Below are 16,985 nucleotides of genomic sequence, written 5' to 3'. Positions count from 1 at the left end.
CGGATCCAACCTTGCCCTCGAGTGTTTCGGATCCGACCTCTCGGAGCCTGGCTCCGAGCTTCGGATCCGGGGGACTCAGTGTGCCTTCGGCGCCGTCTGTGTCGGAGCGCACTGGTCCCTCGGATCCGAGTGTCTCGGGGCCGGCTCCGATCCACTCTTCGGATCCGAGGGGGAGCCGACTTTCGGATCCTTTGATCGGGGCTGGCTCCCCCTCGGCTTTTGATGTAGTGGAGAGGGCTCTGTTGAGGGCTTCCGGACCCCCGGCACTTGCTTCGGCTCCGTCCCGTGCTCCATCTGCACTGGGCCAGGCTTCCACCATCCGGCCCTTCTACCTCTTGGGTGTCCCCTCCTGCCGACCCCCTGGTGGACCTTATTACCACCAGGGCGTGGAAGGAACCGGACACCGTGGAGTCAATCCCCAAAAGGCCAGACAGAATCCTTAGCCCCCCTGCAGACCGTGCCCATTGGAGTAAGGGGCCTCCGGTAGATGCCATGTTGACGGCAGCAGCCACCAAGAAGGAACTCGCACAGGAGAGTCCTTCAGTCCATCCTCCGAGCAAGGAGTTTCGGATGATGGACCACTTGGGGAAGCGAATGTTTAGTTCTGCGACCTTCTCAGAGAGGGCGCTCAACTACTTGGCACATGTTACCGGGATGCAGCGTGATCTTATTAAAGAATACGCTGCATCCCCCCCAGAGTCCATGTCGGAGGAGGACAAGCTTTTGCACTCCACCCGTATGGCCACTCTTCGATCCATGACAAATACCTCTATGCGGTTGCTGTCCCATGCTACTGAGGGAGCCGCTAGAGCTGCAGGAGTAGGCCTAGTCACTAGATGCCAGGCCTGGCTCTGTCATTGCGATTTCACGGAGCCCTTCAAGGCGTCCTTCTCGAACGCCCCCTTTGATGGTTCTGCCCTTTTTGGCAAAATGGTTCGCGACACCTTGACCCAGAGCGAAAAGGACGGGAAGACGCTGTCTGCCGTCGGAATCCGCTTCTCTGTGCCCCAGAGGTCCTACTCCAGGAACCAAAAGGGCCAGAAGAAGATGTGGTTCCGGAAGTCGCAGCAATCCCAACCCGCTCCGGACAACCAGTCCTTCCGTGGCAGAGGAGGACAGGGAGGACGCCGCCCCAGGGGCAGAGGGGCTCCCAGGAATTTCGGCTCCAGAGAACCTTTCTCTGAACGGCCCGCGCAGCAGCCCTGAGGGGTTGCCCGACTGCCCCACTCTGGAGGCAGTCGGGGGACGTTTTTCGGAGCACCTAGCGGCATGGGAGTCCATAACATCAGACCGCTGGGTCCTCCGCATTATATCCAGAGGATACAAGATCCCCTTTCATCACATTCCAAAATTAAAATCCCTCCCGGCGTTCCACCCGGTCAGTGGGAGGCCACTTGACAGAAATTGGCCATCTGCTGGGGAAAAGAGCCATCCAGCCCATCCCCCCAGACCAGATCGGATCAGGGTTCTACTCCAGGTTCTTTTTAGTGCCAAAAAAGACGGGGGACTTAAGACCTATTTTAGACCTGTCCCTGTTAAACCTGGCAGTTCCCAAAGAGAAGTTCCGGATGGTCACCTTGCAATCCATCCTCCCACTTCTGGGAGAGAATCACTGGATGTGCTCTATAGACCTCAAGGATGCGTACTACCACATACTAATGGACAGACGTTCCAGGAGGTTTCTTCGCTTCCGGCTGGGAGCCAGTCACTACCAGTTCAGGGTCCTTCCCTTTGGTCTCACCACAGCCCCCAAGGTGTTCACCAAAGTATTAGCAGTGGTTGCGGCCCACCTGAGGCTTCAGGGGGTGCAGGTCTTCCCGTACCTGGACGACTGGCTTCTTACCGCCCCAACAAGGCATCTACTATCATTGGCGCAAGACTCCTTTCTTCATCTAGCTCCCCGCCTGGGCATCACGATAAATGTAGAAAAATCCAACCTGGCCCCTTCTCAGTTGTTAGATTTTATAGGTGCCAGATTAGACACGAGGGAGTTAAGAGCCTTCCTCACAGCCGACAGAGTTCAGAATCTGCGACTCCAGGTGCGGGCCATCCTCCACTCCAGCTCTGTTCCGGCGGAATTGGTCCTGAGGGCTTTAGGGTCCATGGCGGCAGCAATATCTCTAATTCCACTCGCCAGATTCAACATGCGGGTCCTTCAGTGGACACTTCAAGTTCAGTGGTCTTACCTTGCTCTACCTATGCATCATCCCATCGCGATCAGCAAGGCTTGCAAGCGGTCCCTCTTGTGGTGGCTCCACTCACAGGATCTCCACGGAGGCCGCCCCTTTTGTGCTTCTCCCCCTCTCGCCATGGTGACCACGGACGCCTCCCGCCTCGGGTGGGGGGGGGGCATTTTGCAGGCAGGACGGTCCAAGGCACGTGGAGCGACTCAGAGACCTCCCTGCATATCAGTGTTCTGGAGATGAGAGCAGTGCTCTTGACGTTGCGAGCACTTCAGGCCTTTCTTCCCCTGGGAACAATTGCGATTCAATCAGACAACATGTCGGTGGTCTGGTACATCAACAAACAGGGGGGAACCAGGTCTTATCCCTTATGTCGAGAAGCCATGAGAGTGTGGGAATGGGCGATCTCCACCAACCGCTTTCTCATCGCAACGCATATTCCGGGTCAGTCCAAAATCCTTGCGGACAAGCTCAGTCGCACCATTCTCTCCCCGTACGAGTGGTCTTTCAATGCTCAAGTAGCGAAACGTATCTTCGCACGGTGGGGAACTCCTTGTTGCGATCTTTTTGCGTCTCCCTCAAACAACTAGTGCGACAATTTTTTCGCTCTAATCCCTCCTCCAGGGGATTCCCCAAGAGACGCTCTGGTGCATGCTTGGCCTCCCGGTCTTCTTTATGCTTACCCCCCTTTGCCTCTGATGCTCCATGTTCTTCAGAAAGCCTCTCGGTTGGGGTGCAGAATGATCCTCATTGCCCCATTCTGGCCTCGACAGATCTGGTTCCCTTACCTAAGGTCTCACTCGGTGAATCCACCTTGGATTCTAGATCCCATTGCAGATCTGATATCGCACCCATCGAATCTACCAACTCCGAATCTGGACAACCTGAAGCTGACTGCTTGGCTGCTCCAGTTCCACTCCTAATTAGGACTCCCGGTATCTCGTCCCCCGTTAAGGCCATCCTGGTAGCGGCTCATAAACCATCTACCAGGAAAGTTTACCGCAGTAAATGGAAACGATTCTCCATTTGGGCGGAGCGGCAAGGTCTGGATCCCTTTACCGTTCCCCTTCCTCTGGTGCTAGACTTCCTAACTACTCTTTTTAATAATGGTGCCAGTAGTTCCACGGTCAAAGTGCAGCTCGCGGCCATTTCTCATTATCATGTTGTTCATGACTCTGGACCTCTTATGTCTGCCAAATTGTGTAAAATCTTCCTAAAAGGCACCTTTCTCCTTCGACCCCCTATCAAGCAAGCGGTTCCTCCATGAGATCTTTCTTTGGTTCTCCAGGCCTTGACCGCTCCCCCCTTCGAACCTGCGGCCACAGTAGATCTTAAATTCTTATCCCTCAAGACTGCCTTTTTAGTAGCCATTACCTCGGCCAAAAGAGTTTTGGAACTTCAAGCCTTATCCATGAAGCCTCCTTACTTGGTCTTCCATCCAGACCGCGTATACCTCAGGACCAATCCCTCCTTTCTTCCTAAGGTAGCTTCAGAAGCAAACATTAATCAGTCCATTAACCTCCCTGTTTTCTTTCCTAAATATCAAAACAAGGGTGAATACAAGCTGCATTCCTTGGATGTTCACAGGCAGCTTCGTTTTTATCTTAACAGGACAGCTGGTCATAGGCAATCCGACCAGTTGTTCATTTCCTTTGCCAAATTCAATCTGGGTAAGCCAGTTTCCAAAGTCTCCTTGTCACTCTGGATTTCGCAATGTATCCTTTTAGCTTATCAGGCTTCTGGGAGGCCCGCACCGGAGGGAGTCCACGCCCATTCGACCCGGTCAGTTTCTACCTCAGCGGCCTTTAAGGCTAGGATTCCTCTGGATAACATTTGTTCAGCAGCCACTTGGGCTTCATCTCATACCTTTATTTCTCATTACAAGCTGGATATCACATCTAGAGGTAGAGCATCCTTTGGCTCCACGGTGCTCCGGAATATCCTTCCATGACGGCCGCCCAAGATTCAGGTAGCTGGGAACTCTGTCCCACAGGTTGCAGACAAATGAATCTCTTACTTCAGATCTAGAAGTTGTGTACTTACCATAACGTTCCATCTGAGTAGGTGGATTCATTTGTCTGCAACCATCCCTCCCTCCTATCACCCTGGCCTTGTCAGTTTCCTGCATATTACGTGTTACCCTTTCCAGGGTATTTTTATTCAGGGCAAACTCGATCTGAGGTCATGTAGGGAGAGCAGGGCATTATGGGTGAGGGGAGGAGCTAGGAGCTCGGATCCATAGCTGGATAATCATGCCGGTTCAGATCCGATATCGGATCCATAACCCACAGGTTGCAGACAAATGAATCCACCTACTCTGATGGAACGTTATGGTAAGTACATAACTTCTAATTATTGTTGAAGCTGAATAAAACAAATGTGTTTTACTTTATATTTGAATTATGCTGTTTATATAATGGAATGAAAGGTTTCAGTTTTTAACATGTGTTTTAAGTAAGCAGGTCTTTTATAATAAAATTTTAAATAGATTAATGACCACATATATTTTTTTAGATAAAAAATGCTTTTTATATATAAATGTTTTATACAAACGTGCTTATCAGCTTTTGACTGGTTAATTATTTAATTCAGCCAAGTATAAAAGGCTTTTGGTATCATACAGCCCACATCTGAAGAAGTGATTTGTAAACTAAAACGTACTGTTAAGCGTTAATGTCTGATGTAGTTGGTTTTTACTTCATTAAACTGTGTCAAAAGTTTCCGTGCTGTTCCTGGCTTTATTGTTTGCTGGACAAGCTGCTTCTTTTTTGTGTTACTAGTTTGAAGTTGAAGCTGCTGTGAATTTGTGAATTTACTAGTTTTTTACCTTCATGGAAGGCGAAATGAGCATGAACAGCGAGGAAAGAAATGAAAAGGAGGAACTGGGGCAAACTAGAAAGTCGATTGCTCAACTTTCGCAGTTGATAGATTTAATAACACCCCTTAGCCAGTCGATGATTGTGGCAGCATCTCAGATTCAAGGAGGGCAGAACCAGGAAGCTGCTGTGAACAACGGAGCAAAAAGACACCAGTATGAAACACATGGCATTTTGAATCAAAACGGGCCTAACTGTGGGAACATTAATGGCTGTAAAAGCCCGAAAATGTAATTTACTCACACACTGATGCTCCTTAGAGGCTCTAATCAGACTGGGGACACTAATATTGGTAATTCAGCTGCTGTACCACCAGGACAAGAACCAAGGACTGTGCAACACTGATGGATATAGGCGGACTGAGTTAAAGGAATGGCTACAGCTTAGTTTTTCCACCAGTTTGCGTGACAAAGTAGTTAAACCTGGGCCAGTAACTGATGCATACAAAACAAAACTTAACAAATTTCTCAAGTTGTTATATAAATACAAAAGTTTAGATATTGAGAATTGTTATGTAAAGGAATGCATTAATGAAGGAATAGTCCCTAAAGGACTAAGAGTTTTTAAATATCCTAACAATGTGATTGAAAGAAGTGTTTTTCATAGTGACTTGTTAGAAGTGTTCAACAAATGTGGGCAGGATATTTTAAGATGTATGGTTTAAGAAAATACTAGGATTAAAACTGATCTTCTTAAAGAAAGTTGACGTTTTAAATGAATGCATTAGAAATGATGATTTTTACAATACCTGATGAGAAAGTTAAGTACGAGAATATTTTTACTGATATAAATTATGATTGTTATAACTTAATTAAGAGAAAAATAAAAAAGCTTGAAAGGGACCTAACTTATTATAGAAATAAGACAAGTTACCCGAAACCTAAATCGAAGGGGAGGTTTTGGGACAAAAGCACTATGGAAGGAGGTCTTGAGAATGATAGTCAGGAGAATGCAGTAGTAAGTGAGCGGGTCACTGACCTTATGATGTTACGGAATACCCCCCCCCCCCTTGCGAAGATCTGAGAGATTAAATAATAGAGATGGTTATGAGAAACAGTATCAGTCTACAAATTTTCGGGGGGGGGGGCAACAAGGGGGAAGTACTAGGACAAATGAGTACTAACCACCCCGATTTAGAAAATAATTTTATTCAACAAGTTGAAAAACCCCTATAGATTTACCTTTGAACATTTTAGTATTTACAGTTTTAGCCATATTTCTTTGACTAAAGAACATTTCAGCCTTTTATCCAAAGGAACCAAATTCATACCTAGTAAAAAGGGAAATCTAACTAAAATTCTTATGGACGTTAAATCATTTAATAGGAAAATTAACTTCCAGGTTATCTGTGACCAAAATAAGAAGTATGAATCAGGAGATTTAGTAAAAAGATGTGTATATATAATCCCCCATTACACCCTCAAATTAAAAATTTTGAGAATACAGTGGAGAAAGATTAAAATGAGACATGGGAAAGTGAAATATAGAAGGAATTTAAGCTCTGTGGAAAGTAGTGTCCCAGAACAATTAAGAAAGGATACTAACTTGAGGTTTATGAAACCCGACAAGGGTGGGGGGATAGTTTTGATGAATGATTTAAGTTAGGAGGGTAAAATGAATGAGCTTTTGAGAGACCCAAGCAAATACGCCTTAGTTTCAAAAAATGAAATAAACATTGGTTATAGAAGGATATATATGGTTTTGGAAAATCTGTTTTTGGAAGAGCTAATAGATAAAAAGACCCTGGAATATTTAAAAGTTGATAAACCAAAAATTCCTACTATATTTGGGATCCCCAAAACACATAAGAATGGTTTGGATTCCCCCTAAGACCAATAGTCTTGGCAGATGGGTCTAAGACTTTACCCTTAGCTAAATTTGTTGATACTAAGCTCAAGAAACTGTGGTTAAAAAGACCAAATATCCTGAGAGACTCTTGGGGCTTCTTAAGATGTCTCAAACAAGATTTATATAGTGATGGTTTATGTTTTTTAACAATTGATGATATAGATTTATTTTCGAGCATCCCCCATAGTGAGGGATTAAGCTACCTGGAAGAAATAATATTTGAAGATGAATTATTAACGCATTATGAATGCACTGTGGTAATGAAACTTATAGACTTGGTTCTAAAATACAACTTTATTTACTTTAAGGGTGACTTTTTCCATCAAAGGAAAGGCGTAGCAATGGGTGCCGCTTGTGCGCCCACCTACGCCAACTTGGTATTAGCCAAATGGGAAGAAAAGATGGTTATTGAATCAGTGTATAGCAGAAATTGGACACTTTTTATAAAAGATTCCTGGACGATGTATGTATTTTCTGGGAGGGACCAAAAGAAGAAATGATAAACTTTATTGAATATGTAAATAACAGCACTGACTTCCTTGAATTCGTGTATAAAACAAGTCATGAGAGGTTACAGTACCTGGACATAGAAATATACAAGGACAGCTTAAATTTTCATTCAAGGGTGTACAGAAAAAGTACATATTCTAATTCTTATTTGCACTTTGAAAGTGCACACCCTATGTATTCCAAGAAAAATATAATAAAAGGACAATACATTAGGTCCTGTAGAATGACGTCCAGAGATGTAGATTTTGAGGCAGAAAAAGCTTTAAGGAAGATGTTCAAAATGAGGAAATATCCAGATTGGTTAATTGAGAATATAGAGAAGAGTTCAGAAAGGAGACTTAATGACTTTAAGCCAATGCTAGGCGTTAGTACATTGGATGAAACTGGCCCAATAAAAGTGGAAAGAGATAATTTCAGCAGTGCATTCATTTTGGAGTTTAATGGAAGTTCAAAAATGGTAAGAGAAACCAGGGACAGAGAATGGAAAAAAATCCTGACTTTTACTGATTTAGAAAAAATAAAAAATGAGAAGTTAAGGATAGTTTACAAGAATTAAAGTAATTTAAAGTGCTTATTGGAAAATGGTAATAATCAAGAAGCACAGAGCCAGTTAAAGAGTAAGGGGACATTCAAATGTGGATATTGCCAACAGTGTATTTATATTAGTAATACAGAAAGTGTTTATTTAGAAAGTAGGAATGTTACCCTGTAAGGCAAGGACTTTAATAATTGTGAATCTAGTGGCCTTGTGTACCTGGCGAAATGCCAAATCTGTGAAGCATTTTATGTAGGGAAGACAGAGTGCAAGTTTAGGAGGAGAATTTATGAGCACATGTACGACCTACAAACAAAAAAGGAGACTAACGCTCTGTATAAGCACAAACAAGGTTGCGAAAACGCACATTATTTTTTGTCCTGGAAAGGGTGGAAAAGGATGGCCGAAGTGGACTGTGGGAGGAATGTATAGAATATAAAGAGTTGTGGTGGCAGATCACCTTAGAGGCAAGTAAACAACCAGGCTTGAATGAACACATCTCAATAGCCCCTTTATTAAAACTAAGAGCTGCTAAGTTATGAATGTGCATAGATATTTTTTAGGAAGAAATGTTCTTTTAACAAAAAAACTATGGGTTATTGAACAAGCTTCTTAAATTTTTAAATTCGCAGGTATTCATGGGGGTTTCAGCCAACACTTACAATTCATATGCATATCTATTTAGTACATTTTTTACTTGTATGTCATATCACAGTCCTTGGTGCTTACTTTTCAAGCTTTCTGCATAGTTATATATAATACATTTTTTGAAACATTTCTTACATCTATTTAATATATTTATCAATTTTTTATGGTTTTAAAAAGTAGATTTAATTTATTTCATATGATGTATATAGATTCATAGCGTTCTAGAGGTTGTGCTAGGATAAACTATTTATTTTTTATTCTTAAGTTTTGGATAACCCGCGGTGGTGGTGCTGTGGTAGTGTTGTTGCCTCACAGTAAGACGCTGTCCGGTTCGATTCTCAGCTAGAGCGCCTTCTGCGTGGAGACATGCGTGAATGGACATACCTTCGTTGAAGGTTGTGCGTCATGTCTGCCAAGCCGGTACGTAAAAATCAACTGCCAATCATTAGCGGACCGGAGTTCCGCTGTGGCGACCCCTAACCGGGAAAAGCCGAAAGACACAAATTCTTAAGTTTTGGATGAAGTTTCATGAAAGAGCCACAAGATGGAGCTCCAAGGCTATCAAAAGTTATTGTTGAAGCTGAACAAAACAAACTGTTTTAATTTATGTTTGAATTATGCTTTTTATATAATGGAATGAAAAGTTTCAGTTTTTAACGTGTTTTAAGTAAGCAGGTCTTTTATAATAAAATGTCAAATGGGTTAATGACCACATATATTTTTTTAGATAATAAATGTTTTTTATATATAAATGTTTTATACAAATGTGCTTATCAGATTTTGATTGGTTAATTGTTTAATTCATCTTTACAACCAAGTATAAAAGGCTTATGATATCATGCAGCCCACATCTGAAGAAGTGATTTGTAAACAAAAACGTACTGTTGAGTGTTAATGTCTGATGTAGTTTTGTTTTTCCTTTATTTAACCCTGTCAAAAGTTTCCGTGCTGTTCCTGGCTTTGTTTCGCTGTACAATCTGCTTCTTTTTTGTGTTACTAGTGGGAAGTTGAAGCTGCTGTGAATTTGTGGAAAACTTATTTTTAGTTGCTGAGAAAGTGGAACAAAATGCAAGAGGGGGGTGATGAGCAAATTAAATTGAAATACAGGAGATGAAACAGCAATTGACTTTAAATGCTTGTAGTAGACCAGGACTTGATAATTCAGTTAACATTACTAGTTTACTGAAATCTAAAACTTCAGTGATGGTCTTTTTTTTTTTTTTTTTTATGAGCCCTTGGTGTCAGGTTAATACATAGATAATTTTATAAGGATAACATTTTTAGCAGAAGTTTCCAAAACATTTTTATTAAGTAAGCGCGCACAAGTATTTTTTTTTTAATGATTTTGTTTATATGCAGTGAGGGTGTATCTTGAAATATGATAACTTAATGGATTACATGACGTGTATTAGATTGAATGTGGTCTGGTTTTGAAGAAATTTGTAAAAAAAAATGAAAGTACTCAACGAAGTCATGGTTTATTGGCTCCAGGATCAATATCCAGTGTATTTCTTTGGTTATAAATATCATTGTATACATTTGATGATCCATTACTTTTTGTTTTATGAATTTTACATTGCGGTGATGCTACAAAGGTAGGCAAGGCAAAGGTGTACAAATACTATATGCAGTCAGAACCATTAATATACATAACAAAGGTAATAATTACAATTTTAAGATCCATTGAGTCTGAAAGTAATTTGAAACTCCACAGTTCAGCGTTTATTTCGGTTTATTTGGGTACACTTTTCAGGGAAAATGATTGCTTTACAAACATTGTTATAACGCATGATATTTCAGTTGTTATAGGAACTTTTATTGTTTTTATTAATTGGTCAGAATATCATTTTTGCTGTTTAACTGGCATTGAAGTTCAGTTTTAGTGTGTGCAAGGGTTTAAGTCACTGTTGTTGTACTGGCCTTAATATTTTCTCTTTCTCACTGCCTCCTGCCATATGTGTTGTATATCTGCAGTCCATGTATCTGTAGCCAGTCTGTGATGCACTTGCTTAGTCTGATTTACCACACTGTAGTCACAGATCTTCTCCGAACATGACTTGATACCCATGAACCAACTTAGCACATAATATGTTGTAGTTCATTGTTAATGACATATTTTTTTCTTTCCTTTCTTTAGCTGAAGTCAGTGGCACATTTACCGTGGAAGGCATTTATGTATAAGGTAAATGAATTGCTTTAAAATGAATAAGCTACAGCATGTGAAAGTGTCATACTGTTTTAATACCCTGAATATGGTTATTAGGCAGTGGAAACCAGTGCCCATTTGCTTGCATTCTGTGCTCTTGTTCTGCAGGTGCCAGTGCTGCAAAGTGCATTACCTTTCCCATTGCCCCACACCCACTAGTTAAATGTATTTCTCTTCATGGCTTGATTTATAATTTCATTGCAGACATCTTTCCCATTACATTACCCTCTGTAATCACATCCTTGCATTCGTAGCACTTGCATTAGTGTGGAATATAGAAATTTGCTTTATTGAATTATTCATTCTGCTTTTGAATGTGAGTGTCTATAGCTACTGTTAGTATAAAACATTAAATCTAGGTGGGAAGTCTGAAGCACCAAATTGGTTATTTTTAGTATCCATTTGTCACAGTATAATAGTTTAAAAGCTTACCTACATGCGATTAAATAGTTTTTTGAATTACCATTTACTCAGAATGAAATACAGAAAAGGATGATTCGAAAAAGTATACTACACAAAAAAACCTGTCTACCCCCCCCCCCCCCTCCCAATCCCTGTAAGTTATGTATACCAACTTCACGGTCACATCACAGAGCAGAACAGGGAAAAATTCCCGCAAAAGGACTCTGCCAGCTTGTACAGTACAGCACATTGTTGTGAAACCCATTGGAAAATTAGTTTTTAGAAGTAAAACCTGTCAACCACCCATGACTGGGATGCATGTAGATATATCCAGTTTAACTTATGGAATACACATGAACACTTCTCTTTTTTTAAACAATCATATTCCCATGACCGCTGTCCTGATTCACTGACATATAGTGATACCTTTCACTTTTGCCTTCCTAGTTTTTTCCTCACTTCATACTCACTCACTTCCCCACAGTCTTCTTCTCTTGTTTTTCTGAAGAAATGCTTTTACCAGAGGGGATTATACCAGATATTTGCATGACCTTTGGCTTCTAGTTGCATCATGGTGATGCTCACACTTTCATACATATCAATCTAATGCACTGTTCCAGAAACATAGTAATAGGAGATCATTCAGGTCTCCCCCAGGATGCTCTAATACTAATTGGGTTAATTGTCCCTCAGTAAAAAAAATTCACCCAACCCCTCCCAGTTGGTCCCTTGACTATCTAAGTTCATTACTAAAACTGGGTTATCAGTTGCATGGTCAGCTGCCCTGTCGTTGCACCATCGGGCTAACTCCAATGAAACTATTTACAAGAGTTCACCAGTTTTGATGCCACATACCAATAATATATATATATATATATATATATATATATATAAGCAGTCCTGCATCCTTCTTAGTTCTTTTTCCTGTTGCCCTCCATACTACTTTTACTTCAGACATATGAACTGCAGCAGTAGATTTTCTTTTTTTTTTTTTTTTTTGCAGTCTGAGAGCTTATAATTTCACTCATTAGTTATTTTTGCTACTCTTTGTTTGGTTTAACTTTGTATCCAGCCAGCTAGTACTTTCACCTCTCCTGTCTGCCTCCTTCCACACTTTGTGCAGCTTGCCTACTTAGTTTCCCGGTACCTGAGAAGTGAATAGCATGATTAAGTCATAGTTTTTATCTAAGGCGCTTCTATTGGTAGTTGTTTGGCATGTTGCGCTCACCCAACTGGTATGCTAACTTATTATTTTAACCTTTTTTTTTCCCCTCTGGGGACAGAATATGCCAAGACACCTTGTTTCGGGTGTTTTCTTACTTCCTGTAATTCTGCTATTCCAGTAATCAGCAGTTTGCCTCCGTAATTATGAAAACAACCTACCATGGTCACCCTCCTCATCATTAAAGATAAGACAATGTGAAAAATATTCTTTTTGTATGTGAGTAGTATAGAACTCTTTAGTACTACATGTATGTTGTGTAAAATGTATATTAATGACTGCAAGTTTGCTTCTTGTGTTTAGGTACTGAATATTATGATCTATGTATTAGGTTTATTGATTAAGATGCTCTGTAGCATTAATTTCTTATTAAAATAGTAGGTAACTGAGAATTTCCACAGCATTACTATCTTTGTCCCAAGAACGTTGCTCCTTAATAGTTAGGAAAATGGCTTTATTAAAGTGCACTTAAAGGGAGAAGGACCAGTTGATAGACAAATTTCTCCAAGACATTTTCAGAACTGCAGTATTCTCTGTTTCAGCAAGGTACAGCTGTATGTCAAAACTCATTTTTCACGTTCATAGTGAATTATTTCATCTCTCCAGGATTCTGTAAAAATCTATTGTGTGGTCAGATCTTGAGTTTTGTGCTTTGCTCTGTGGTCCCTCTGCAGTCTTTCACATTCATGATTTTAGTGGTTTATGAGACTACAACATGTATATACCAGAAAAAAGATGCAACAAACCTTTTGAGTGCTTTAAGGAAAAATCCCAGTGTTCTTTGTCATTTACAAGTAAAAGATCTACAAAAGCAAGTTAAAAAGTTCTTGCAGATTAAATAATAATAGTAGCCATTTTCATGTTGTGTACATCGTAGAACAGTACTTGGAAGATGGATGCTGTGTTTGTAAATCTTGAGTTGCAGTGTAATTTGAGGATATCAGATGTATGTTCATCAGATGGAACATTGCTGCAGGAGTATTATTCTGTATGGCATAATAGATATCTGGCAGACATCTATCCCTGGCTATATTTTTATGCAATGTGTCATCCCTTTAAGTGTGAGGAAATATAATCTTTAGTCATGGTTACTAGGAGGAATTCATCTATAAAACAGAACACCTTCATCTTACTTCAGGCGGAAGCATTTCATCATTAAATCATAAGATACAGTTATTCTTCCCCTCTGTATTCCCTACTTCTGTACAGTGTTTCCAGCAGAACCCATAGTGCACTTTAATTACTTTATCATGTCAGGTACAGCCTGTCAGCCTTGTGCCAGCACTTCTAAAGAAAGTGTTGGCTAGAGGTATATTCAGTCCTTATCAGTTAATAATAGTTGTTTGAATTTTCAGAGCGCTCCAAGAGAATTCCTCAAAACTTTTCCCTGTATTTTTATTACCTTATGGATTGTTTAATCAAATTTTGGTTGAAATTCATTAATTTTTTAAGGCAGATTTAATACATTGGATTTAATTTAGCAGTTCCTATATGTGATGTGCCAGGCTGTTTTTCATTCATAGGGTTCATTTGAGAGCAGATGCATGTTTAATTAATTTAAGGCATAGAGCACGTGACTCTGAGTTCAGTGACCTCTGCAATGCACTTCTTTGAAGTAGAATTGTTTTTTTGAGTCGGTAATGTTCAAGTCTGAGGCAGATTATTAAAAGTCACCTTGGCACTTTATAAAGTTCTGGATATATAATGATTATGTAGTATGAAACATACAGCTTGTCTGAGAAGCTGGATTTGTTTAAAATAAAGTTTATGTATGGAAGTAAGTTCAAAATGAAAAAAAAAATGTTTAAAAGTAATGGTGAAAATTCTAGCACTCAGTGGTATACAAGATAGCACCTTTAAGAAGTAAGCAAGCAGGATACACACTTTGTATTAGTATTGTAGCTAAAGACATGAGAAAGAGCATTACGTGATTTGCATGCATTACAAGCAAAGGAACAGAATAAATCAGAAATGTTTGGTCTGTCAAGCTGCATATCATCAATGTAGTATAAAAAGTTTGCAATGGCAGGAATGGCTGTTGGTCAGAGGATCTGATGAGTTAAACCTCAGGAATTATTTAAGTTTGATGTTGGTACAAAATGTAGTATATCGTCTGGTTCTGTGTTCAGTGTATTTGTCTTCATTTACTTTTCTGACCTGTTTAGGGCAAAAACTGAAGTCTTTAGGACATGTAAAGCATGATTGTTTTTATAGATGCAGAAAATACTGATTTCAAGTTGTGTGGTTGGGGAAAAATATGTAAAGCAACCAACCATATTGGGCTATAATGCTCGAGAAACATTTGGTGCAATTAAGAGGAGTTATACTCTGCAGTTTGTGATCCACTAATGGATATACTTAGAACCAGAAGTAAAGTTGATTTTCAGGGAAGTAAATCATTACTGAAGAGTGAATCAAAACTAACAGTTTCCAAGGACAGCTCATGTTTTTTTGTGTAGTGTTTTGTGATATTTTCTATATTTGTGAAGTTCAGCAGAATGGCCCTATCTGCAGCTAAGAATGCTGTATGCCTAGCAAATGCAGTATCAGGATTAATCACATACTGACTTTCCAAGATGGTTGCACACTGATCAACATCTTAACTTCAGCTTTCCCAGTATGAAAAAAGAAACTGAAATACAAGGGCCAGGAACTCTGCCACTTTTAATAAGTTCAGTTACTGGTTAGTTAGCACACTGCCTAGATGCCAGCAAAGAAGAAACTAAGATAGCCTGAATGAAAATTAAATAGAAAAGGTGAAGTGAAAACACTGATTGGGAAGAATCCTGCAGCTGTTAAGCAAAAGCAGTTCAAGCCCCATCTTTGGGTGCAGTACATGGCTTCCAGTAATAATGAGGAAAAAATAAGTCAAATGTGCTCAGAGCTGATTAAAATAAACTAAATACTGAAGGAGTATATCAACTTAAATAACAAAAGGCTGGAAAAGTGGAAGAAGCTTTAAACAGGTATTAAGATGAGCTGATAAAACTGCAAAAATCAGAGGTTGAAATGAAGAAAAGGCTGGCTGAATATGAAACTGCTCAAGAAAAGATGTTTTTTTTTTTAAAAAATGGTGGAATTGGAGAACAGCAAGTAGGAATATTTTTTTGCTGTCCAAGAAAAACTAGAAGGAACAGACTGTATTAATTTTATGAAGGCACAAATAAACAACTGGTCTGATATTCCATAGCAGAAACTGTTAATTGAAAGGGCAACACTGTCTATATGCTCCAAATCTGGCCATGATTAAGTAGCCAAGACCTGTATTAGTAAAGATGCAAACCTACCAGCAGAAAGAGTTGATTGTGACAAAACTGTGGCAAAAGGGCAGAGTATTAAAAGTTGGAGACAGTAGAGTGTTTGTGGAAAAATGATTTTTCACTGTACACTTGGCAGAAAAGAAAAAATGTATTCTAGTAATCAAGGAATGTGAGAGGCAGGTGTGAAATTCAAGCTGCCGCACCCAGCTGTCTTCAGAATATTTTTTTCCTGGAGGATCAAAGTTATTTTTTTGTTATGCAAAACAGGCTAAGGGGGGAAATAAAAAAAAAAGTTTCTCCAACAAAAAGTGCGCCATCAAGCAGAAAGGGACTTTTTCTCATTCTTCTGATAATAAAGCACACGGAGAGACTTTGCCAGTTATTTTCCACTGTTTCAAAGGAAACTGCTTTTGAGGCAGAAAAAAGCACAGGAGTTGTCTAGAAAAATCGAAAGTACCATGGAATTGAACTGGAATCTGGAATTGGGAGATGCAGGTGAACAGGAAGAGGACCAGCAGTATGGAAATTAGTGAATAAATGTGAAACTGCAAAGCTTCAGTTTGCATTTGTGAAATATGGCTGTATAAGAAAAAGTGGAAAGTGTGGACTTGATTTTGTTAAACTTGGGTTGTTGCCATACTTAAGAAGCCTATAACACTCCCACACTATCCATACTGCTAAATACATTAGCTTAGTTTTGATGTTTGCCATAAGAAATTTTTGAATACTTAAGAAATAAAATATTTACAAATAAAGTGTTTATGCCTTGCTTCATTTTTTGTCTCAGTCCTCAACTTAGGCTATTAATCAAACTGGATTTCAGCTTATTCCTCAGGTTCACATTCAAGAAAATGTGTTCGAACAGATCAGTTCGATCTAGCTACATAAAATAACTTTAAAGTCAAGTCCATATTACTATATTTGTCTGGACAAAAAATGTAGTAACCAGTTGGGCCCACATAGTCCAGGACAACCAAGGCCAAACAAACTCCTTGTAGCGATGGATAATAAATCCATTGAAAGGCTGCTAAAAGTCTTTTTTATTGCATAATGCAATCTTGAGTCCTTTTGTCCCCAAACCTCGAGACTTTATCATAGCTTCTCATTAAAGTTTTGAAAAGGATTATTAGATATATTTTTTAAAGGTGTCTATTTGACATATAGCACTAAAGTCTTAGGTCCGACTCAGTAGACCTGAGATCACTTATTGTCTTGGCTGCTGGAGGAGCCAGTGAGGAAGAGTGAGTGAGTTGCTAATGCTGGCTTTCTCATCCTGGAGGGAGGGATGGCAGCTC

At 40.1% G+C, this 16,985-nt stretch overlaps 1 protein-coding gene across 2 annotated transcripts in view; it reads left to right on the top strand.

Annotated features, from left to right (window-relative positions):
* Positions 1–16,985, top strand: part of CLPTM1L (CLPTM1 like) — a 657,087-nt gene that overhangs the window by 557,916 nt on the left and 82,186 nt on the right. For both annotated transcript variants that reach the window (XM_044065147.1, XM_044065148.1), the window contains exon 15: positions 10,738–10,782. In XM_044065147.1, coding sequence (XP_043921082.1) covers positions 10,738–10,782 — 45 coding nt within the window. The remainder of the gene's footprint in view (positions 1–10,737; positions 10,783–16,985) is intronic.

This window comes from Protopterus annectens, chromosome 3.part0 (genome assembly GCF_019279795.1).
Source record: "Protopterus annectens isolate FY-2018-M chromosome 3.part0, PAN1.0, whole genome shotgun sequence".
NCBI lineage: Eukaryota > Metazoa > Chordata > Ceratodontiformes > Protopteridae > Protopterus > Protopterus annectens.
The sequence above is the reverse complement of the archived record's forward strand: the minus strand, read 5'-3'. Positions and strand labels throughout refer to the sequence as shown.